This window comes from Salmo salar, chromosome ssa26 (assembly GCF_905237065.1).
Source record: "Salmo salar chromosome ssa26, Ssal_v3.1, whole genome shotgun sequence".
NCBI lineage: Eukaryota > Metazoa > Chordata > Actinopteri > Salmoniformes > Salmonidae > Salmo > Salmo salar.
In genome coordinates this window covers 17,807,672-17,833,139 of record NC_059467.1, presented here as the reverse complement: position 1 = coordinate 17,833,139, position 25,468 = coordinate 17,807,672, and the positions used below count along the sequence as shown (strand labels likewise).

At 47.4% G+C, this 25,468-nt stretch overlaps 1 protein-coding gene across 5 annotated transcripts; it reads right to left on the bottom strand.

Moving 5' to 3' along the window:
- Window positions 1–1,144: 1,144 nt before the first annotated feature.
- On the bottom strand, window positions 1,145–25,415 carry LOC106587213 (protein mono-ADP-ribosyltransferase PARP6). 5 transcript variants are annotated; one of them, XM_014175381.2, is made up of 24 exons: window positions 25,128–25,415; window positions 16,716–16,853; window positions 16,212–16,289; window positions 15,540–15,634; window positions 15,287–15,347; window positions 15,000–15,090; window positions 13,176–13,242; window positions 11,964–12,113; window positions 10,998–11,148; window positions 10,094–10,225; window positions 9,600–9,695; window positions 9,302–9,394; window positions 9,073–9,198; window positions 8,823–8,888; window positions 8,578–8,645; window positions 8,384–8,432; window positions 8,151–8,263; window positions 6,486–6,558; window positions 4,782–4,851; window positions 3,907–4,001; window positions 3,750–3,813; window positions 3,540–3,624; window positions 3,192–3,325; window positions 1,145–2,245 (listed from the first exon to the last, which is right to left on the bottom strand). In XM_014175381.2, exons 2-23 carry the CDS (start codon window positions 16,716–16,718, stop codon window positions 3,223–3,225), a joined length of 1,929 nt encoding a protein of 642 aa, XP_014030856.1. In that variant the 5' UTR covers window positions 16,719–16,853; window positions 25,128–25,415; the 3' UTR covers window positions 1,145–2,245; window positions 3,192–3,222. The 5 variants fall into 5 exon arrangements, with proteins under 5 accessions (XP_014030856.1, XP_045564375.1, XP_014030859.1 ...); XM_045708419.1 differs by having other exon boundaries at window positions 1,145–3,325; XM_014175384.2 differs by having other exon boundaries at window positions 1,145–3,325; window positions 3,922–4,001.
- Window positions 25,416–25,468: the final 53 nt, after the last annotated feature.

The window sequence follows — 25,468 nt, the reverse complement described above, 5'->3', positions numbered from 1 at the left end:
CGTCACCGCCTTTTTATCCCACTAAACTAAACAACCAGCGTCTGTGTGAAATGATGTGTGTGTGTGTAAGTGTGTGTGTAAGTGTGTGTGTGTAAGTGTGTGTGTGTATATATGTCTGTATGAGTATGTGTGTCTCTGGCAGGTAGGGAGAGCGAGGTAGAGACAGAGGAAGAGAGAGGGTTCTGAGGTGAGTGACACCAGAGCTCCCCACAGTGGACGGTTGTTGTATTACAGCAGGATAGCACAGTCCACACTCTGGGCTCTGAGCTAACAGCCAACTGGCCGTACTGCTGAGGGGACGAGCCCAGGGCCTGTGTCCAACGTGACGCAGCATGTGTAAGATCACAGCAGCATGGGAACCATACACATCATCTGCCAGTCACAGAAATAAAGACATTTCACTCAAACACAAGGCCCCGAACACAGCGCCTGTCAAATGGGTCAATATGAAAGGGAGGGGCTCAATTACTGTGCCCGCAAATACACACATTAAGTGCCTTTCAAGGGCCTGTAAGTACTTCACTGTAGTACTTCAATGCTCTCTCTCTCCACATTCACCACTTGTGAAACACAGCAGCCATTTTGGTGCCAAAACACCCATCATATTAGAGCTGGGCTCAGTCAGTTTCAGAGGAGAGTTTTCTACGGTCAGATTTAGAGAGTCAGAGTGGGAATTTGGCTGGAGAACAGGTCTTAACAACCCCTCTCTACGAGGGAAAAGTGCTCCCTGCTGACACCATATGGAGCACCAACCTACCAACACCACGCACAACAAACAGGTCTCCTGTTCATGCATTCGTCTGACCAAACCCAACAACCTCACAAACCCCACACTTATTGGCATCACCACGATGCACCTGTACACCAGAATGGCTTTAGCTCATAAATGTTATTTTGAATTGATGAAGTTAGATGTTTAATAAAACTGCCATTGATCGACGCGGTGGTGTGACACACTGCTACAAGAGTTGGCATGGTGGACAGTAATCATGTCTGGGTAGTCACACGGAGCGAGGATGCCCCCTGCAGTCTACGAGACACCAGTGCATATTTTCATGTAACGTCATATGGTAACAACACCCTTTCCGTTCCACAACGCAATCGACGACTCTCTAAACATTACGAAAAGAAAAGGAGACAATTATTAAAATTGTGCAAAATCTTTATTCATTCCTTTCATCATATCTTTCCATCGTCGTCACCATCATGAACACACCACTGACAGAGAGGGACAAGAACAGATAGGGATCTGAATACAGTCACTCTTTATGGGGGGAACAATACATATCAGCTGTCAACGGGCCCGACATCCTGCAGCCAGAAGGAGCACTGGATACTGAAGGCTTTGTAAAGTGTTTCCCCCAGTCTTTCCATTTCTACAAACAATAATTGACATGTGCAGATAGAGCCATTTCTCTCCCAACAGTACATTTCTCCTTCTCTGGTCCATATTCACACTTACAATACACTCTTGTTGTTGTTGTTCAACACCAACGCCGCTATGTATGTATGTCCTAGTGAAGACATTTTACCATAAGGGACATTTTGTTATTTTGTTTACTTTTACTCCAAATATAAGTATTTCGGTGGTTCCCTATCTTTCTACACACTAGACAGGTAGACCTTGAGACAGTCTGAGAGAGAGAGAGAGAGAGAGAGAGAGAGAGAGAGAGAGAGAGAGAGAGAGAGAGAGAGAGAGAGAGAGAGAGAAAGAGACAGAGAGCCAGAAAGAGAGAGAACATACATTTTATCTGGGCTAAGCAAATGTTGAATAAGTGCAATGTCCAGTATAATGTACTATAGTACAGAAAATACGAATAACCCACACATACATACAACTAATTGATAAACAGAGTAAATTATACACAGGGTTACCGTTCCCCAAGGTAAACCATAAATATGTAAGTAAAGCACTTGAACAACATCCAGTGTCCTGTGGGTAGGGCCATAGCCATATAATATCTTCATGTATTATATCTCTCAGAGTAGGGAGGGATAGTGGGCTGTAGGGCATGGATTCACCTGGGGGGTCACTGCCCTAGTCGCTCAGAGTGGGATGGACTGTACTTTATGGAGCAAGTCACAAAGATAAGTCTATGGCCATGGCAGAACAGCTCCTCTTGTCAGTGTGATTTCTCTAAGAAGAGTGTTGCTATGGGTTTGGCATCATGCTCTCTCAGATTCAGCAGTCTAGAGGGCACCAGTATTCTCTGTGTCATCATTTTGACTCTCCGGTCTAATTTCCCTAAATGAAACGTCAGTAGAAGACAAGAAAAGCCTTTAGTCTACAGAGGGAGCAGACTTTGTCTGTGTCTGTCTGTGACTAGTCTCTCCTGACAGACTGGTAACAATATTAGCTAGTGATGGATTCTCCCGTGTAACATACGATCATTTTACTCAACCAGAGGGCTTCAGGTCCCTCTGTCTGTGCTATCTGAAGACAAACTGACCCACTACATGACGAGGCATGGTAGAACAGTGCTTTGACCCGGGAGATAATTGCATCTTGGCCCGTTAATTTATGGCATTAGTCAAAAAATAGGAAATAAACGGATCACTGAGATAATGCCTACAACAAACACAATAAAATAACAAACTTCTATATGCATGTAGATCCATCATTCAACACCCACAGGGGGACGTAATAAACAATACATGATTCTTTGTTCTTCTTCTAGATATTCACAATGACAACTGATGAATATAGATACATAGTCCAAAGGATTCTCAAATTTGCTGCTGATAAAAGAGAGTGGATGAGACTTGACAGTGGCTCAGGAGGAAATGAGAGACCAGGGGCTGAAAGGGAAGTGTGTGTGTGTGTGTGTGTGTGTGTGTGTGTGTGTGTGTGTGTGTGTGTGTGTGTGTGTGTGTGTGTGTGTGTGTGTGCGCTCTTGCGCTTCAGGTCAGAGTGTGTGTGTGTGGCAAACCAGTCCTGTGTTTTCCAGCTCTATCTAGCCCACGGGTGTGGCTCACTAGAGCACAGAGTAGCAACTGTTACACATGCTAGCCAGACACAGGGAGAACGGAAAGCAGAGGAATAAAAAGTCAGGGGAAAAAAGGGAAAAGGACTGTAGATATGAGGCGTAAAGATCATCAACCTCCCTCATCTGGTCTGAGTTTGTGTTTCCCAAATGTCTGTCTGTATTTATGTCTATAGTTCTGTCTGTCGGTCTATCTGCAGTACAGACCTGTTCCTCAAGGGCCACCGGGGAGCCTCCATTAGCTGGAGTAGATCTGGGTGCCAATCACACGCATTATCTCCTTCTGCACCTTGGGCTCCTGGGTGTTGATGTTGGCATCTCCCACCTGGCCGTCCTCGTACCTGCAACACAGAGGTGACAGTTCACATTCGATGAAACGATGTGACTGTTAATTCGCTGTCTTGCTGTGCGTTACGTTTTTATCGTTCATCATTTTGTTACATGGTTGTGGAATGTCTTACGGAAACACAATAACAACTTTACAGACAACAGACGGAACCAACGTGTCACACTGATTTCTTGGGGAACGATAAGAGTCAGGACGAGGTTACTCACACGAAGAAGAAGCGCGTGCAGACGTGGTCGGACACAGGACACACCCAGATGTTGCCGTGCTTCTGCAGGTCCTTGGACGTGATCACTGAGACAGGCAGACAGCGAGACATGGAGGGGTCATCGTTAACAAAACACACCACCCCATGACCAAGAACAATGGCTCAAAATCGACCAAGCTAGTCTATACATTTCATGTGGTACAGTATTTACCTTCACAAAGGGCAATGCAGTTTAGATTCCGGCTCTGGAGAAACCTTGACTGGATAGGACGGCTCTGTGAAAGCAGTCAATACAGAACATGATGTAATACTCGGACACGTATCAACAGGGAAAATGGTTGTAAGTAAAACGTGTATGAGTCTCTCACCATCAGACACTGTACCTGTGGAATGGTATTCATACGGTTGTAACGCTGCACCAGCTCATCTTTGGTGGGCATGCGGTGCTGTCCTTTACCCATCCCTGAACACACACACGGATGTAAACAAACGCAAAGTTAGTCAGAGCTGTACCGGAGCTGAGATACTGCCATATTCTGAACAGGTCAACAGCTGAACATACGTTTGAGTTCTGTTGATGGAACAACACAGAGGAGGTGAGGATGGCATAGGGTCAGGGCTCAACCTTACTTAAAGATGGCTGCTTGCTTACCCAGTTAGACTTGGACGCACATGCACACAAAACTATATGACATCAGATGAGTGTGTGATATGCAATGCACAGAGCCAGACACATACAGACCAGACCGGCAGCCCCACAGTGGACACACAGGACATTGTAGTGCAGGGACAGCACAGGTAGGTGAACCCAACCCAAAGATGAAGATGGACTGTACCAGAGACAGAGACAAGTCAGCTGAACAAAGAGAGCAGACACAACCAACAGTCTGAAGGACGAGGGGTGAGAGAGAGAGAGGGGGAGAAAGAGAGAGAGAGAGTGAGAGATAGAGACAGAGAGAGAGAGACAGAGAGAGAGACAAAGATAGAGACAGACAGAAAAACAGAGCGAAACAGAGAGAGACAGAGAGAAAGACAGAGCGACAGAGAGAGAGACAGACAGAAAACAGAGCGAGACAGAGAGAGAGATAGAGAGAGAGAGAGCGAGAGATTGAGAGAGAGAGAGAGAGAGAGACAAAGACAGACAGAGAGACAAAGACAGAGAGAGACAGAGAGACAAAAACAGAGAGAAAGAGAGAGTGAGAGCAGGCAATAATTAGCCTGCAGGACAGACGGTCATTCCTACCTGAGTATCCAAAGGAAATGCTGGAGATGGGGCTGAGATAGATACCCTTTCCATAGGCTGCACCATGCAGCTTGTTGAAAGAGCAGGGGGAAGAATCACTGAGAGCCCACCAGCAGCGCACACACTCAAGAGACACACACACACACACACACACACACACACACACACACACACACACACACACACACACACACACACACACACACACACACACACACACACACACACACACACACACACACACACACACACACACACTCATAGACACACTGCCAGTGGAACATACACTCAGAGACACACACTCTCATACACATACACATACACACACAAGAGACACACACACAAAGAGGTAGCAGTGCAGAGAGAAGGTAGAAGGTAGCCCACAGTGGGCTCTATGTTGAACCACGAGGTGAAGTGCAATAGAAAACAAACCTGCCTAAAGTACAATACATTGACTATTGTAGGACCACATAGTCTCCTGTTCCACTACCCACTAAGACCTCATAAGATGCTGAGGTGAGGTAACAAACGTCCATGTAGAAGTCTTGTGCTGAACATTCATGTAATTCATCCATAAGGACATGGAATTACATCAGAACGAACGGCGACAGAATAAGGGAAGGATGAGGATGAAGAGGATGAAGATGGATGATGAAGACGGGGAATGTTTGATGGACATCCATGGCAGAGCAGAGGGATTTTCAGCTCCAGTGGAGAGGTGACAGCCACGGAAATACTTTGTGAGAGTGGAGGAAGAAGAATCACTTCTGAGTTTAGGAGACAGAGATGACATGTATCTGAAGGACAGCGTGAGAGTGAGACAGAGACACAATGAGATTTGCTGTGCGAGCTGAAGGCGTGACAGAATGAACAAACACACGCTCAAGGTGAAGAGGAGGGAGAGAGCGAGGGACGCAGAACAAGGAGAAGAAAGACGAGTCTTCAAAGCTTTAACAACAAAGGTTCTAATACTGTAATATACTCATAATAAACTGCTCACTGACAACAAACACCCTGCTGACTTCTCCCATTCATACAGCATAATATAATAACAGGAAGGAGCGAGATGGCGTGTTTCAAAGGTGCATACAGCATGAACCTAAGAGTCTATAGACATAGATTGTCATGCATGTGGTTTAATGTCTTGTACGGTGTCTTCAACTACCAGGAGGTTCAGCCATATACATATTAAACATCATTAGGTTCAGCATAGAGGTAAATAAGAGAGACAGTATAGGCGATGACCGTTACTGACCTTCCTTGGATCCCTCACCCACTCACCCACTCTGTGGATCCTCATAGCGAAACAGACATGGGGCGGGGCAGCAGTCGTAACCTCTGACCTAGTCTACTCAGTGCTCTTAGTGGTCAACCCAGGCAGCCACGCCTTCAGCCAGGCCGACTGGTAACCCCCAGCCCCCCAGCAGACAACACAGCCCCTCCGCCTCTCTATCAGGACAGGAAGAGGCGTGGTGTCCACTGCTGTCAGAGCAGGAAACAGGAAGTGCTCGACATATGCCAGGGGAAAATTACTGGTGGGCCTGGCATTTTAAAGCGTCCAATACATTGAGAGAGAAACCTGGCATCCGTTACTGTCAAAATGGATCAGCTGGACAGCCAACCTGCACTGTGTGTGAGGAGGACAGACAGGCTCTGTCCAAGGGAGGACGCGTCTTACTTCAGCCAACTGCTGGATCTACATACCTGCAGTTTGGTATAAGAGGCATTGACTAGTCCATTTCTCAGAACGGAGTGCCAGTTCTCTATATGGGAACCACTAGAGCAGGTGCAGGGAGAGAGAGAGATAAGGAGAGCTGTGAATACTGAACACTTCTTCCTCAAACAGGGCCAGTGCTTTCTAAAGGCTCCAACAATGCTGTGCAGAGAGCGTTCAAAACATAATTATTTCCACTTTTGCATGCCCACCATTTATGGACATATTGTTATACTGTACCTCGAGTAAAGCATTCATGCCGTGAGATATCTACATCTTATCGGCAATGCATTAACTCTGTTCACACTGTGTTTTTGGCTGATTGTATGAGGAGATAGTCATTCTATTTTCTCACATTTTCTAAACTTGGCGTGTTTGTTTGCTAAAAACAGCAGAATGGTTGAGGACATACAGCACAAGAACAGCTCAGAAATCTCCTGATATTACACCACCCCTCCTTCTCTTTTCAACAGCAGGATGTTATGTGAGTAGAAGTCTCAGTGGGAATACATCAAACTATATCTTCTCTCATCTCTTATTGTCCTCAAATAAACCCCAGGGGTGAAACAGGGTAGCCATGCTGTTATTCTTAGCAGAGACAATGTTCAAGAGTGTCACGTCCTGACCAGTAAAAGAGGTTATTTGTTATTGTAGTTTGGTCAGGACGTGGCAGGGGTGTGTTTGTTTTCTGTTGTCAGGGTTTTTGGGTTGTGTTCTATGTTTTGTATTTCTATGTTCTATTTTCTAGTTTTTCTATTTCTATGTCTAGTTTATTGTTTTGACCATCAATTGGAGGCAGCTGTTCCTCGTTGCCTCTAATTGAAGGTCCTATTTAGTAGGGGTGTTTTTTTCTATGGGATTTGTGGGTAGTTGTTTCCTGTTTTGTGTTCGTGCACCTGACGGGACTGTTTAGTGTCGTTTTTTTTGTATACGTGTTTCTTTTGTTTTCCTTATTTAATTAAATAAGAAGATGAGTTTACACGTTCCCGCTGCATTTTGGTCCAATCCCTACGACACCCGTGACAAAGAGGAGTTGTAGAATTTAAATCAGCTAGCTGCCTGAGGGACTGAGACAGTTCTGATTGCTTTGATATAGTCCCATGCATGCTTCTGCTTTGTGCCTTTCGTACAGCAGGGGCATGGCTGTCTGTTGCTCACACTGATACTGCTACATCAGGGACTCAGTACTGGTTCACTGTGCTGTCAGCTGGTGGATGCTGTAACTACCAGATATGTGGGACTCTATTATGTGTTGTCTCTGTCTATAAGAATGGGCGGCAGGTAGCCTAGAAGTTTCAATCCCGGATCTGAAAATGGGTCTGGAAGTGAGCTGGCAACCGGAGGATGCTGGTGTCTAATCCCAATTGCCTTTGCCTGACATTGTGCCCCTGAGCAAGGCACTTAACCCCCCACAACAACTGCTCCACGGGCGCCCAGTGTGGCAGCCCCCTGCTCCAACTTGGATGTGTCTTTGGGAGGGGATGGGATTCATTTCGGTTGGACTTTGTGCACAATTGACTTAATAAACTTAATAAAACATAGTACCTATTCTGTATGTGGGAGTCTTTGGTTAAGGGGAGGTTGGTGCTGCAATATACTGTATATGGGACCACTACAGGGGAGTGGCACCCTTAGGGGAGAGATAGGGGACTCACTGGAAGGCAAAGGTGCTGCCGTAGAGCTTCTTGGCTGTGCGAAAGCGTGCCTCCTTGGCAGGCGGGCTGCTGAGCAACAAGAACTGGTGGGATGTGTGCATGAACTTCAGTTGCTATAGGAGTGAGAGAGAGAGACGGAGGGAAGGAGAGAGAGAATTGAGAATCATGTAGTGGAGAACACACGGCATCAGTTATGAGGAAGAGCAGACACCAGAGATCTGTGTTATTCATACCCTACTCAGAGGCAGCTTGACGATATGGGATCTGTTACTGGATATGATCCTAGAGAGGGAGAGGGAGAGAGAGAGAGGGAGGAGAGAGGACAGGATAGGATAGGATGGGGAGAAGAAAAACAGGTTAGTGAAAGAGGCAGAACAGGGTTGGAGGTTTAGATTGCAGGAGGTGTAAGCAGAGACCTTCTACCTACCACTGCAGTAGAGGGTGAGCCAAAGGGTCCAGTTTGTCCATCTGTTTCTTAATCTCCAGATATGAGCCCTGGAAAAGACAGCTTTCATTATTTCACACCCCACTATCCTTTCGTCACTAGACTACCAAATCTAAATATGACAAGGAGATGATTCAATGCAACAACACATATATAGTCTCTTTTCACAGCCCAAGTCCAGCACAGGACTGCCCTTCCTTCATCCCAGCCTCCCCCAGCCTCAGTACCTGGGTCATCTCGCGGATGGACATGACACTGTCCAGTGCTTTTTGCAATCTCTCATAGTTCTTCTTCTGTGACCAGGTAGCAAGATGGAGCCACGGAGACAGGCGTCAGAAGGACAGAGAGAGAGAAAAACATTGGATTAATATCTGCAACCCATTCAATGAGCCCAAAGTAATGTTTCAGAATGTTATCACATATTATGATAACCAGACATCCTGTAAAGTGGTGTGTAACCACAGCAACAGTAGTAACCTTTGGGTTGAAGGCCAGAGTCTTGGGGTCGTTGGGGTCGACCACAGACGGGTAGGGTTCAAAGATGATGCTTTTACGAGGAGACTCCAGAGCAGCCCGACACATAGCCACCAGCAGATCCACCACCTAGGGATCAACATGAAAGCCGATCAGTTATCACCACATAGACAGGGACAGACAGACAAGACGGGGATAGAGAAAGTGTGTGTGTTGTTAGTCAGGCAGTCACCTCTGCTCCAGTGGCCACTTCCTCTGCTGCTCCTGACATCACACCCAGAGTGTAGAAGGAGAACACACACAGCTCTCTAGTGCACACAGCCGGCTGCGCACACACACACACACACACACACACACACACACACACACACACACACACACACACACACACACACACACACACACAGGGCAAGTGGCACGCACATGAACAAACATCAATCTGAGTGAAACAAAGAAACTTGCTCATAGCTGAATTGAAACATTTACATTTTGACGTTCACTTCATGCCGTATGTGTTTTATGCGGTCTACCTTCAACATGGATCCGTTCTGAAAGACGTGCTGCTCGTCACAGACCACACAGTACTCATTGAGAGTGGGGATCCTCTGCTCCGAGTATTTCATTATCTGTCAGGAGACAAAACATGGGATTCCTGCCGATCACTCCCTCCTCTCCTCCAGCCCCATATATCACTCTCCTATGATGACATCATCAGCTGACTGGGCCTCTTATCAACGTTTTAGTCTGTCACTTTACCCAGGATCGAAACAAACCCATTATACACACACACATGAATCGAAATCATTTGATAGACAAAACATTTCCTCATTTCAACGTTCATGAATCAATTAAACAGAGGTGGATACCTTCTTTAAGCACATACTATGTCCTCTACCTCTTGTAAGGGTAATTTGACCCTTGATAGTCCTATCAGTGTTTGTGCTTTGGAGTTGTTTTGGAAGGACGTTCAGAGTGAACTAAAAGCCTATTAGGGCCCTAGCTTTGCCCTTGAGGTCTTATCTACCTGTACTAAGAAGCCATATTCCAAGGTAGGGATGTTCTTGCAGTGGCCGCCCGCCTGGGATGAGAAAAACAATTCAATCAGCTGCCTCGTGGTAATCTGCGCTGGGGCCCTGGCCGCCGGGACAGCCACAGTCTGATGGGTACAGTGAAGACAAAGCATTATGGGACACGGCGCCAGCCATGTCAGGTATGGGTAGGGAGAGGCTCAGGAAGGAAGGTAGGTACAGTACTGTAGGTGTGTTGGTTGGGGGAGGGGAACAGTCAAAGTTCTCAGGTAGTTCAAAGCGAGAAAACAATTAGATAGTATGAATAATAGAATGGGGAAATAGTTGCTTGTTACAAGTATAGCTCTGAATTCATGCACTTTCTGATATGGATGATGTATTGTGTTTGACTGCTCTAGCTAGCTGTAAGGTCACAGTGATTCTTTTAATGCAATAGAATACACATCAAAACACACACACATGCAATTTCATTAGGTGCAATAACTGGGCTCTGAGCAATATTTAGACATGTGTTTATGTGTTTCACAACTCAAATATCATCAGGTCCAATATGTGGAATGACGTTTATGTGTATTGTCTTGACCTCTGTTTTGAAACATGTCTGCATGTCTTGACTGCTGTTCTGAACATGTCTGATGTATGTATGTTGACCTTTGTTTATATAATGTTTTCATGTTTATATGTTCACCTGCCAAGGGCCTGCAGATGTAAATTAGCTGTTAGCTAAATCTGGTGCAATGCATCACTTCTCACTTCTGAGATGTTTTTGTCGTCCAAATAAACGTAATAAATATTTTTTTTTTTTTAAATGGTGTTGTCTGTGCTGATGTGTATAGGGGTAACAGGGCCAGTCAGGAGAGGGGTGTGTGATGGTGGTGGTGAGGCGAGGTGGCCTCCGACCTGGCTGTTGGGGGGGTAGCTGAACAGCTCCCCCTTGGGGTTCTTCATGGTGCAGGAGATGGAGCGATTCATGAGCCGGGTCACCCTCAGCTCTGGAACACTCAGCTTCCCCTTCAGAACCGTGTCCTGTATCAGAGGGTAGCTGGGGGACCTGGGAACACACACACACACACACACACACACACACACACACACACACACACACACACACACACACACACACACAAAACCCAGATACCATTCAAGGATAGACCTGGAAGTATACAGTACATACACATACAGACAGACATGCAGACACCTACGCAAGAAAATTATACAAACACAAAAGCTCAGAGCAACCAATTAGTGAGTATGTTTACATGCACACAAATAATTCGATATTAAACTGATTATGGCAACACTCCGACTTTGACACTAGTCATGTAAACGCCTTACTCTGATTATCTTAATCGGCATAAGATCAAGCAAAGTAAGCATAACCCGATTAAAACACCTCCGTTTTCTAGCAATCTAGGACATGTATACACCTTTATTGGAGTTCCTGTGTTGTATTTGATCTGCGCGTGTGCTATCACGATCAATCAGAGCCTCCCTCGAGTGAAGGGAGTTCGGGAAAATGTCTTCAAAATAGTTTACACATACAAATGTTATACGTCCAAACTCAAATAGGCTTCCCAAAAATAACATGGTCGCTGTGATAGAATGTTTATTTTGATTGGCAATTTTCAAAAATGTTCCATGTGTAGCGGATTGTAAGCGAAATCGTTCTTCTTGCAAACCAGGTAAATGTTTTAATCTAAATATTATATTAATCAAGAGTATTCACTATAATTGTATTATTGAATGGATGTAAAATGTACCCATTGACTACTGAGATGACAGTGATGATGAAATCTGACCAGGATAATGAATGTGAAGCTATAATAGTAGCCGGGATAGTACTAGAAGCTGTAATAGGAGCCATACTTAGGGATGGGAGAGAAGATGCTGAGTCCTGCGCGGAACTTCTTGATGGTTCCCCCGGCCTTGAACCAGCTGTGTCTCTTCTCCTGCTGGGCCTTCAGGAACTCATTACTGAGATGCTTCCACTGCTGGGACGTGAATGTACTCAGGATCCTATAGGGCAGACAGCACAACCAGTCACAATCACTGAATTTGGCCGCAATTAGCAGATGTCATTGACTCTACTGTACATTTATGTCCATAATATACATTAAATGACCAAAAGTAGGTGGACACCTACTCGTCGAACATCTCATTCCAAAATCATGTGCATTAATGTGGAGTTGGTGTGCAGGCCAGTCAAGTTCTTCCACACAGATCTAGACAAACCATTTCTGTATTGACCTCGCTTTGTGCACAGGGGCATTACCATGCTGAAACAGGAAAGGGCCTTCCCCAAACTGTTGCCACAAAGTTGGAAGCACAGAATCGTCTAGAATGTCATTGGATGTTAAGATTTCCCTGCACTGGAACTAAGGGGCCTAGCCCGAACCATGAAAAACAGCCCCAGACCATTATTCCTCCTCCACCAAACTTTACAGTTGGCACTGTGCATTCGGGCAGGTAGCGTTCTCCTGGCCTCCGCCAAACACAGATTCGTCCGTCGGACTGCCAGATGGTGAAGCGTGATTCATTACTCCTGAGAAGGCGTTTCCACTGCTCCAGAGTCCAATGGCGGCGAGCTTTACACCACTCCAGCCAACGCTTGGCATTGGGCATGGTGATCTTAGGCTTGTGCAGTCAGCGTTCGGCTGTCCTGTTCTGTGAGCTTGTGTGGCCGATGTTGCTCCTAGACGTTTCTACTGCACAATAACAGCACTTACAGTTGACCGGGGCAGCTCAAGCAAGGCAAAAACTTGACGAACTGACTTGTTGGAAAGGTGGCATCCTATGACAGCGCCACATTGAATGTCACTGAGCACTTCAGTAAGGCCATTCTACTGCCAATATTTGTCTATGGAGATTGCATGGCTGTGTGCTTGATTTTATACACCTGTCAGCAATGGGTGTGGCTGAAGGGGTGTCCACATACTTTTGCATATTAAGTGTAATTTGTATAGGTGTCATTGAAAATGGCGGAAATCTGGTGAAATTAGCGTAGGACCCATGGATAGCCTCTCTGAACCAGAATGTGAGGAATCGTGCTGAGTGGCATATGACTTGGGTAGGACTCACTTCTTGAGCTGCAGGCCCAGGCTGAAGCCCTCTTTATTGGAGGGCTGGAACACCTCCACTGACGGTTCTGAGAATAGATTACTCATTATTTCGCAACCCATAGGAGTGAAGAGCGCAGCTCTGATTAAAAACACAAAGGCACACATACAGTTGAAGTCGGAAGTTTACATACACCTTAGCCAAATACATTAAACTCAGTTTTTCACAATTCCTGACATTTAATCCTAGTAAAAATTCCCTGTCTTAGGTCAGTTAGGATCACCACTTTATTTTAAGAATGTGTAATATCAGAATAATAGTAGAGAGAATTATTTATTTCAGCTTTCATTTCTTTCATCACATTCCCAGTGGGTCAGAAGTTTACATACACTCAATTAGTATTTGGTAGCATTGCCTTTAAATTGTTTAACTTGGGTCAAACACATCAGGTAGCCTTCCACAAGCTTCCCACAATAAGTTGGGTGAATTTTGGCCCATTCCTCCTGACAGAGCTGGCGTAACTGAGTCAGGTTTGTAGGCCTCCTTGCTCGCACACACCTTTTCAGTTCTGCCCACAAATGTTCTATTGGATTGAGGTCAGGGCTTTGTGATGGCCACTCCAATACCTTGACTTTGTTGTCCTTTGCCACAACTTTGGAAGTATGCTTGGGGTCATTGTCCATTTGGAAGACCCATTTGCGACCAAGCTTTAACTTCCTGACTGATGTTTGGAGATGTTGCTTCAATATATCCACATAATTTTCCTAGCTCATGATGCCATCTATTTTGTGAAGTGCACCAGTCCCTCCTACAGCAAAGCACCCCAACAACAGGATGCTGCCACCCCCGTGCTTCACAGTTGGGATGGTGTTCTTCGGCTTGCAAGCCTCCCCCTTTTTCCTCCAAACATAACAATGATCATTATGGCCAAACAGTTCCATTTTTGTTTCATCAGACCAGAGGACATTTCTCCAAAAAGTATGATCTTTGTCCCCACGTGCAGTTGCAAACTGTAATCTGGCTTTTTTATGGCGGTTTTGGAGCAGTGGCTTTCTCCTTGCTGTGCGGCCTTTCAGGTTATGTTGATCTAGGACTTGTTTTACTGTGGAAATAGATACTTTTGTACCTGTTTCCTCCAGCATCTTCACAAGGTCCTTTGCTGTTGTTCTGGGATTGATTTGCACTTTTCGCACCAAAGTACGTTCATCCCTAGGAGACAGAACGCGTCTCCTTCCTGAACGGTATGACGGCTGCGTGGTCCCATGGTGTTTATACTTGCGTACTATTGTTTGTACAGATGAACGTGGTACCTTCAGTCATTTGGAAATTGCTCCCAAGGATGAACCAGACTTGTGGAGGTCTACAAGATTTTTTCTGAGGTCTTGGCTGATTTCTTTCGATTTTCCCATGATGTCAAGCAAAGAGGCAGTGAGTTTGAAGGTAGCCCTTGAAATACATCCACAGGTACACCTCCAATTGACTCAAATGATGTCAATTAGCCTATCAGAAGCTTCTAAAGCCATGACATAATTTTCTGGAATTTTCCAAGCTGTTTAAAGGCACAGTCAACTTAGTGTATGTAAACTTCTGACCCACTGGAATTGTGATACAGTGAATTATAAGTAAAATAATCTGTCTGTAAACAATTGTTCGAAAAATTACTTGTGTCATGCACAAAGTAGATGTTCTAACCGACTTGCCAAAACTATAGTTTGTTAACAAGAAATTTGTGGTGGTTGAAAAACGAGTTTTAATGACTCCAACCTAAGTGTATGTAAACTTCCGACTTCAACTGTACACAGGCAGGCGAACGCATGCACACACAGCCACTGGGGCTCTGCTCACCCGGTCCATCTAGGTACTGGGAGAGAGAGAAGCGTAGTCTCAGAATGATGGGCTCTGTTCGGATGACCTTCCAGGCTGTTGCCACCTCCTCCTGGAACAAACACACACACACACACACACACACACACACACACACACACACACACACACACACACACACACACACACACACACACACACACACACACACACACACACACACACACACATATGATATACACATACACTTTCTACTATGCTGAATTGTAATACTGGAATGCCCAAAGATAATAGAAATGAAAACTCACATCCAAGAAACTGATATTAATCTGAAGGTCAATGTCCACATCATCAATGGTTCCATACTCTCTGAAAGAGGAAGAATAGCAAACATTCAGATGTAATAATCATTTAAACTGAATAGCTTTTCCGCACCAAGAAACTTGACATCTCAGTGGGTCTGATGTTCTCTGTAGCAAAGTATTTACTGATAATGACAATAACAGTTAGTGGTCTTGGTTTACAGACATGGCTGTGGAGACTGTGTGTGTACTGTAGTACCTGACAGAGACAGCACTGTCGGTATAGATGTCCTTCACTGCCTCGATGTCTGCATCCAGTTGTGGGTGGCGGTACAGGTCAGCAGCACAGCTCCCCTACAGGCCGGGAGGGGCACAGGTCAGACCACTGAATTATCCATGGAGATGCTGCTGTAGCATCCATGTACAGTAATATGAGCTAGCACTGATACTCATGTATACAATGACTGAAGTATTAGACAAGGTACAGGGTCTCCTGTTCTGCTATCTCACAGGACTGTATCGGCATGTCTCTCTCTATCTCTAGTTCCGTCTTCTATCTGTCTCGTTCTCACACACATATATTAGTGCCTACAAACAGGCTCTCATCTCTCAGTAGATGGTCTGTATCCACTGGAGAATAGGCTTTTAAAACCAGACTGAATTTACAGTACTTTCAACTCAATCCTTTAGAGATAACTTTTTGTAAAAAGCTGATTGAAAGATTAAGACATTGTGTATGTCACATAGGACTTGATGTAATAAGATTGTTCTGTAGACCCCATGTGTTGGTTCTGTTTGTATTGGACCAAAGAGCCTAGCGGGCAAAACTGGTTGAAATTATGTCATTAAGAGATCATTTCAACCAGTTTATTCCGGTTTGCCCTCTGGGAGGGATAGGAGGCCTGGGAGGAGGTCATGACGGCCTGGGTACCTGGATCCCATAGAGGAACTGCTCCGACTCATTCTCCCCATCTGATTCCTCATCAGTCCAGGACTGGCCTTTGATGTCCTGCAGGCATTCAGACAGATGTGAAACGCCATTATAGTTATTATCGCTCCATCTCCCATCCTTTCTCTCTCTCTGTCCATTTAGCTGCCAGTTCTTCAAACACGTCAAAATAAAGCTTTTTATATCACGTCAAAGGGATGGACGGAGATCCATTTGGATAAACAAAGTACAACTAGACATGAAATAAGCTAAAGATATTCAATACATTATTTGTAAAACATGTATGACGATTCACTATTATGTTTTTGTTTGGCTTAGTAGTTATCGACAGCAAGGCATCACGCCTTATATATCTATTAAATATCTACACACATCAGCCATTCTGACTGTATCTATTATGATAACTGCAGTCTGATGATAAACAGAGACTACAGTATTACGACTATGATACTACCATTGGATATGGTGTTATAAGAGTTGTCTCACCATCGGGTCTGTTGTTCATAGGGGTTTCTCAGACAGGGTTAGGCTTCTCCCATCCATAACAGCTGAGCTCCATGTAGGTGGAGGGACTGAGGTTGAAGTCTGGCCTGGTCAGTTGGGCTTCCTCTCAAACTGTGGTACCTGATCATATGGCATGAAAGACGGGAGGAACAAGAACCATAAGCTTACAGTATGTCTCTTATTTCAGCATTTTCACAAAGCATCTACCTTTAAAAAACACAGCTTACTAAACAATGATGCAATGACGTTTTCCGCATTGCCACTTCCTAATGGTGGCCTCCTTTTCCCTTTTTCTTTCAATCATCTGCACTCCACCTTGCCATGTATCCTAGCAACAGCCACTTCTGCCATCTGTCACCGTCCCATTAATCCCAGTGAAGACAGAGAGTGTGTGGGAGAGAGGCTTTATGTGTTGTGCTTTGTGCACAATTTTATGTTTAGGTAATCTGAATATTCAACAGAATCTTCATCTAACCTTTTCAATCTGTGTACAAAAGGTAAGGAAAGGGTAGTCCATTTGATAAAAATAACTTTATTGTATTACCTGCACTGTCAAGTTTAGGAATAGTCTTTGTTAGGAATAATCATTGAAATTGTGCAAAATATTTATTTGGCTGAATTAGGAGTTAAAGCCAGGGATGGATATGTTTCTCTCAGGGCATTTTTTACATTTTCTCAACATCCTAAAATTGTGATATTTCAATAGAGGTATCATCCTCGGCCATTAAGCTCTCAGACCTCACAATGACCTCAGAGGATGAGATCACTGTGCTAGATGGCACCAGGTGTGTACTTTTATAAACTGAATCTATGATATATCCCTATCAGCTCCTAACAAAAGCATAATAGCGTTCCAGATTAGACCGTACTTCCCTCCACATATTTCAGCTGCCATATCTTTACATTCAGATGTAAACACATCAGACATTGTGTCCCCTAAGCTAAACACAACATGCACTGAAGGCAATACCTTTTCAACATTGGACAAAATCACAACATAGATGACAAAAGATCTAGAGTGACACATCCAACACAAAACTAAGATTATATCAGTTAAACGGCATAATGGTAATAGACTCCAGTCAGCTGTATGATGCTCATAGTTGAATACAGGTTGTTATCACAGAACCCGCTAATAAACACACACTCACAACACATACTTTATTTTATTTTATTTATTTAACCTTTATTTAACCAGGTAGGCTAGTTGAGAACAAGTTCTCATTTGCAACTGCGACCTGGCCAAGATAAAGCATAGCAATTCGACACATACAACCAATACAGAGTTACACATGGAATAAACAAAACATACAGTCAATAATACAGTAGAACAAAAGAAAACATAAAGTCTATATACAGTGAGTGCAAATGAGGTAAGTTAAGGCAATAAATAGGCCATGGCGGCGAAGTAATTACAATATTGTCACGACACCGACGGATGGTGGCGCCCCTCCTCGACCGGGCGGCGCTCGGCGGTCGTCGGCCTACTAGCTGCCATCGATCCTTTTTTGTTTCACTTTCTGTTGGTTAGGTCTAGGTAGGCACGCACCCACTGATGGAGTCAGCAGGAGCTTCAGTGCCAACCCCGTCCATGGAGGAAAGAGTTGCCCAACACTCCACCCTGCTCCACCGTCTGGGTACCGCCATGGATCAGGTGTTGGCGCGCATGGAGAGCTGGGACCGAAGCGCTCTCGGCCCCACGAACGCGGCAGGTCAACAGCCTGCGCCCCAACTAGCACCCACAGCACCCAGTACCAGTGGGGTGAAACTCGCTCCCCCCAGGGAGTACGATCGGACGGCCGCTGGGTGTAAGGGCTTCTTACTCCAGTTGGAGTTATACCTGGCGACCGTTCGTCCCTCTCCCTCGTGGGGGGAGAGCGTCAGCGTCCTCGTCTCCTGTCTCACGGGTAGGGCCCTGGAATGGGCAAACGCCGTGTGGGACAGTCCGGACTCAACCAGGGACAACTACCCAGAGTTCACCCACCGTTTTCGGGCAGTGTTTCATCATCCCCCGGAGGGGAGAGCGGCGGGTGAGCGGCTATTTCACCTGAGACAGGAGACGAGGAGCGCACAGGACTTTGCTCTCGAGTTCCGGACACTGGCCGCGGGAGCAGGGTGGAATGAGAGGGCCCTTATAGATCACTACCGATGTAGTTTGAGGGAGGACGTCCGCTGGGAATTAGCCTGTGGGGTCACGACCATCACCCTGGACCAACTGGTTGACCTGTCCATCCGACTGGACAATCTGCTGGCCGCCCGCGGACGTCCGACCCGGGCCCTGCTCATTCCACCTTCCAGCCCTCCTGCTCCCACGCCTATGGAGATAGGGGGGGCAGCAGCCAGGAAGACTGGAGGGGGAGTTCGCTCCTGCACCTCATGTGGTCGCAGAGGGCACACTGTGGACCGGTGCTGGAGAGACTCACCCGGGAGTCCAGAAGGCAGGCAGAGCGCTCCTTTGACACCTCAGGTGAGTCAGCACCAGCCTCACCCAGAGCCCCCTGTCCGTCACATGTATGTGTCAGTGTCTTTTCCTTGTTTCTCCCCTCACTCCCGGCTTAAGGCGCTAGTCGATTCAGGCGCGGCGGGGAGTTTTGTGGACCGTGGGGTCGCGGCTAAGTTAGGGATTCCCCTGGTCCAGTTGGACCAACCCTTCCCCCTGCACGCCCTAGACAGTCGACCACTAGGGTCAGGGCTGGTCAGGGAGGTCACTGTGCCACTGGTCATGGTAATGCGGGGGGGTCATGAGGAGCGGATTAGTCTTTTCCTCATTGATTCTCCAGCGTTTCCAGTGGTTCTAGGGATTCCCTGGCTAGCCACTCACAACCCTAAGATTTCGTGGGGACAGAGGGCTCTTAAGGGGTGGTCAAATGAGTGCTCGGGCAGGTGCATAGGAGTTTCCATCGGTGCGACTATGGTGGAGAGTCCAGACCAAGTCTCCACCGTGCACATTCCCTCAGAGTATGCCGATTTGGCTATCGCCTTCAGTAAAACGTAGTCACGTTTATCCTCTGTCTCAGGAAGAAACAGCGGCTATGGAAACATACGTCACTGAGTCTCTGAGGCAGGGATACATTCGGCCATCGAACTCACCCGTCTCCTCAAGCTTCTTTTTTTGTGAAGAAGAAGGAGGGAGGTCTGCGCCCGTGCATTGACTATAGAGGTCTAAATGCCATCACAGTGGGTTTCAGTTACCCACTACCTCTCATCGCATCAGCGATAGAGTAATTTCACGGGGCGCGCTTCTTCACGAAATTGGATCTCAGGAGTGCATATAATTTGGTGCCTATCCGAGGAGGGGACGAGTGGAAAACTGCATTTAGTACCACATCTGGCCATTATGAATACCTCGTCATGCCGTATGGGTTAAAGAATGCTCCCGCAGTCTTCCAATCCTTTGTGGACGAGATTCTCCGGGACCTGCTCGGTCAGGGTGTAGTGGTGTACATCGATGACATTCTGGTCTACTCCGCTACATGCGCCGAGCATGTGTCTCTGGTGCGTAAAGTGCTTGGGCGACTGGTGGCGCATGACCTATACGTCAAGGCTGAGAAATGTGAGTTTTCCAAACCAGCCGTCTCTTTCTTGGGGTATCGCATTTCCACATCAGGGGTAGTGATGGAATGTGACCGCATATCAGCCGTGCGTAATTGGCCGACTCCCACCACGGTGAAGGAGGTGCAGCGGTTTTTGGGATTTGACAATTACTACCGGAGGTTTATCCGGGGCTTTGGGCAGGTGGCGGCTCCCATTACCTCACTGATGAAGGGGGGCCCGGTGCGGTTGCGGTGGTCAGTGGAGGCGGACAGGGCCTTTAGTCGTCTGAAGGTTTTGTTCACCGACGCTCCAGTGCTGGCGCATCCGGATCCCTCTTTGTCCTTCATAGTGGAGGTGGACGCGTCCGAGGCTGGGGTAGGAGCCGTGCTATCCCAGCGCTCGGGCACCCCCCCAAGCTCCGCCCCTGCGCCTTCTTCTCTAGGAAGTTGAGTCCGGCGGAGCGTAACTATGATGTGGGGGACAGGGAGTTGTTGGCTGTGGTCAGAGCCCTGAAGGTGTGGAGACATTGGCTTGAGGGGGCGCATCACCCTTTTCTCATCTGGACTGACCACCGCAATCTGGAGTACATCCGGGCGGCGAGGAGACTGAACCCGCGTCAAGCCAGGTGGGCGATGTTCTTTACTCGATTTCAGTTTAACATCTCGTATATCCCAGGTTCCCGGAACACTAAGGCCGACGCACTGTCTCGTCTCCATGACGCCGAGGAACGGTCCACCGATCCTACTCCCATACTTCCAGCCTCCTGCCTGGTGGCACCGGTGGTCTGGGAGGTGGACGCGGACATCGAGCGGGCGTTACGGACGGAGCCTACTCCTCCTCAGTGTCCAGTGGGTCGTAAGTACGTTCTGCTCGGTGTTCGCGATCGTCTGATTCGGTGGGCGCACACGCTTCCCTCCTCGGGTCACCCAGGGGTTGAGCGGACAGTGTGTGATCTTAGTGGTAGATACTGGTGGCCCACGTTGGTGAAGGAAGTGAGGCACTATGTCTCCTCCTGTTCGGTGTGCGCCCAGAGTAAGGCTCCTAGGCACCTGCCTAGAGGGAAACTACAGCCCCTCCCGGTTCCACAGCGACCATGGTCCCACCTGGCGGTGGATTTCCTGACCGATCTCCCGCCGTCTCAGGGCAACACCACAATCCTGGTCGTTGTGGACCGGTTCTCTAAGTCCTGCCGTCTGCTTCCTTTACCCGGTCTTCCTACGGCCCTGCAGACCGCGGAAGCCTTATTCATCCACGTCTTCCGGCACTACGGGGTGCCCGAGGATATCATCTCAGATCGAGGCCCCCAGTTCACGTCCCGAGTGTGGCGGGCATTTATGGAGCGACTGGGGGTTTCGGTCAGTTTGACCTTGGGGTTTCACCCCGAAAGTAATGGGCAGGTAGAAAGGGTAAATCAGGAAGTGGGCAGGTTCCTGCGGTCCTACTGCCAGGACCGGCCAGGGGAGTGGGCAAGGTTCGTGCCAATCGGCCGAAATGGCTCAGAACTCTATGCGCCACACCTCTACCAACATGTCGCCATTCCAATGTGTGTTGGGTTATCAGCCGGTCCTGGGGCCATGGCATCAGAGCCAGACGGAAGCCCCTGTGGTAGAGGAATGGGTTCAGCGCTCTAGGGAGACCTGGGACGCTGTTCAGGAATCCCTGGAACGAGCCAGGGTTACGACAAAAGGCGAGCGCTGACCGGCGCCGCAGTGAGGCCCCCGTGTTTACCCCAGGGGAGAGAGTCTGGCTCTCGACCCGGAACCTGCCCCTCCGCCTGCCCTGCCGGAAGCTGGGTCCGCGGTTTGTGGGGCCATTTAAAGTCCTGAGGAGAATAAACGAGGTGTGTTAAAGATTACAACTTCCTTCTTATTATCGCATTAACCCCTCGTTTCATGTGTCTCTCCTCAGGCCGGTGGTAGCTGGTCCGCTGCAGGAAAATGAGGTGCGGGAGGTCCCTCCACCCCCCCTGGACATCAGGGGGCCCCCGGCGTACACAGTCCGGTCCATCTTGGACTCCAGACGCCGGGCGAGGGGCCTGCAGTACCTCGTGGACTGGGAGGGGTACGGCCCGGAGGAGAGGTGCTGGGTACCGGTGGAGGACATATTGGACCCAGCGCTCATCCGGGAGTTCCACAGCCTCCATCCGGATCGCCCTGCGCCTCGCCCTCCGGGGCATCCTCGAGGCCGGCGTCGGCGCGCTGCGGGAGCCGCGCGTCAGGGGGAGAGTACTGTCATGACACCGACGGATGGTGGCACCCCTCCTCGACCGGGCGGCGCTCGGCGGTCATCGTCGCCGGCCTACTAGCTGCCATCGATCCTTTTTTGTTTCACTTTATGTTGGTTAGGTCTAGGTAGGCACGCACCTGTTTTGGTTTAGTTATTAGTAGGGGGGGTTATTTAGTCTAGCAAGGTAGATCTGTGTTTGTGCGTGATTATTTTCGTCAGGTTGTACGTCTGGGGAACAGGTGTTTTTCCCTTCTGCCTGTAGGTTTTATACCAGTGTGTTTTGGGCTGCGTCCCTACGCTGTGTTCGGGCTGTTTATGGGTATTTGTTTTATCTTGCCCTGCCCTACCTGTTTTTGGCAAGCGTGGATTATTTATTAAAAAGAAACGAGTGTTCACGGACTTGTGTCTCCTGCGCCTGACTTCAACCCTCCTGCTTCCTTGAGCATTCTGACAAATATAGCAATTAAACACTGGAATGGTAGATGTGCAGAAGATGAATGTGCAAGTAGAGATACTCGGGTGCAAAGGAGCAAGATAAATAAATAAATACAGTATGGGGATGAGGTAGGTAGATAGATGGGCTGTTTACAGATGGGCTATGTACAGGTGCAGTGATCTGTGAGCTGCTCTGACAGCTAGTGCTTAAAGCTAGTGAGGGAGATATGAGTCTCCAGCTTCAGAGATTTTTGCAGTTCGTTCCAGTCATTGGCAGCAGAGAACTGGAAGGAAAGACGACCAAAGGAGGAATTGGCTTTGGGGGTGACCAGTGAGATATACCTGCTGGAGCGTGTGCTATGAGTGGGTGCTGCTATGGTGACCAGTGAGCTGAGATAAGGCGGGGCTTTATCTAGCAGAGACTTGTAAATAACCTGTAGTCAGTGGGTGCGGCGACGAGTATGAAGCGAGGGCCAACCAACGAGAGCGTACAGGTCGCAATGGTGGGTAGTGTATGGGGCTTTGGTGACAAAACGGATGGCACTGTGATAGACTGCATCCAGTTTGTTGAGCAGAGTCTTGGAGGCTATTTTATAGATGACATCACCAAAGTCGAGGATTGGTAGGATGGTCAGTTTTACGAGGGTATGTTTGGCAGCATGAGTGAAGGATGCTTTGTTGCGATATAGTAAGCCGATTCTAGATTTAATTTTGGATTGGAGATGCTTAATGTGAGTCTGGAAGGAGAGTTTACAGTCTAACCAGACACCCAGGTATTTGTAGTTGTCCACATATTCTAAGTCAGAGCCGTCCAGAGTAGTGATGCTGGACGGGCGAGCAGGTGCGGGCAGTGATCGATTGAATAGCATGCATTTAGTTTTACTTGCGTTTAAGAGCAGTTGGAGGCCACGGAAGGAGAGTTGTATGGCATTGAAGCTCGTCTGGAGGTTAGTTAACACAGTGTCCAAAGAGGGGCCAGAAGTATACAGAATGGTGTCGTCTGCGTAGAGGTGGATCAGAGAATCACCAGCAACAAGAGCAACATCATTGATGTATACAGAGAAGAGAGTCGGCCCGAGAATTGAACCCTGTGGAACACCCATAGAGACTGCCAGAGGTCCGGAGAACAGGCCCTCCGATTTGATACACTGAACTCTATCAGAGAAGTAGTTGGTAAACCAGGCGAGGCAATCATTTGAGAAACCAAAGCTGTCGAGTCTGCCAATAAGAATGTGGTGATTGACAGAGTCGAAAGCTTTGGCCAGGTCGATGAATACGGCTGCACAGTAATGTCTCTTATCGATGGCAGTTATGATGTTGTTTAGGACCTTGAGCGTGTCTGAGGTGCACCCATGACCAGCTCTGAAACCAGATTGCATAGCGAAGAAGGTACTGTGGGATTCGAAATGGTCAATAATCTGTTGGTTAACTTGGCTTTCGAAGACCTTAGACAGACAGGGTAGGATAGATATAGGTCTGTAGCAGTTTGGGTCTAGAGTGTCACCCCCTTTGAAGAGGGGGATGAGCGCGGCAGCTTTCCAATCTTTGGGAATCTCAGACGATACGAAAGAGAGATTGAACAGGCTAGTAATAGGGGTTGCAACAATTTCGGCAGATCATTTTAGAAAGAGAGGGTCCAGATTGTCTAGCCCGGCTGATTTGTATGGGTCAAGATTTACACAGACTGTGGCTGTTAGAGTCAACAACAAATCCAACGATGCCTCCTCTACCAGATACGTATGAGTCCATAAAAATGAAGAAACACTATGTCTCTCTCTGTCTCTCTCCTTTCTTCTTCTGTGCTTACTCAGTTCAACGACCTCAACTCTCCCCAAAACTGAGCCATTTTGTTTCACCAGAAGCTGCCAGTAGCGAGACCACATTCCATTTCAACTATAGTGTATTTATCATGCGTTCTTTTGCTATTAATGGTTTTCCACATTTCCTGGATGTTCAGCAATCCTCTTTTGGAAAGCCCCCCACAAACCCACTCACCATTACCCCCCCCTTTCTTCCTCCCGTATTCCCCCGCCTGCATTGCCATGTCCTCGACAACCCCTCTGCCCTCTTCGCCTCTCTCTGTCGTCTCACATACCGATAGAGATGCAAACTGACCCCCTCCCCTCATCGAGAATTAAACACACGCAGAGGCATGCAGCTTTACCCATCCCCCACTTCTCCTCCATCCGACACGCTTACCTATACAGGAGCTGGAGATGGAGGATGGAGATGGAGGATGCTGTCCTTGGTCCTGATCCTTTCCCTCTTAAAGGGAACACCTGCTTTTATATCCCTGCTATGTCCCCCCTGAATGAAACATTTAAATAAAATGACTTAAAAACAGCAGTGAGAATTGTAAATGCCAAAATGGCTGCCTCCCTCTCTCTCCCTGTCGGTATCAGCCTCTATGCTTCCCGGTGGCTGCTCTATGTCTGTGTTTATCTATTGCAGATCTCTGCTCGTACTGCCGTCTTAGTTTTTGCCTGACAACACTGAGGGGTCTGAGCATGCTCAGTTGGAGCTAGCAGCTGGTCATGTGA

Coding starts and splice junctions, on each gene's coding strand:
- LOC106587213 (XM_045708419.1), bottom strand. Junction 8,889..9,072: donor CTCTGGCCTTCAACCCAAAG/GTTACTACTGTT, acceptor ACCTGGTCACAG/AAGAAGAACTATGAGAGATT. Junction 6,559..8,150: donor GGCAGCACCTTTGCCTTCCA/GTGAGTCCCCTA, acceptor CACCTGCTCTAG/TGGTTCCCATATAGAGAACT.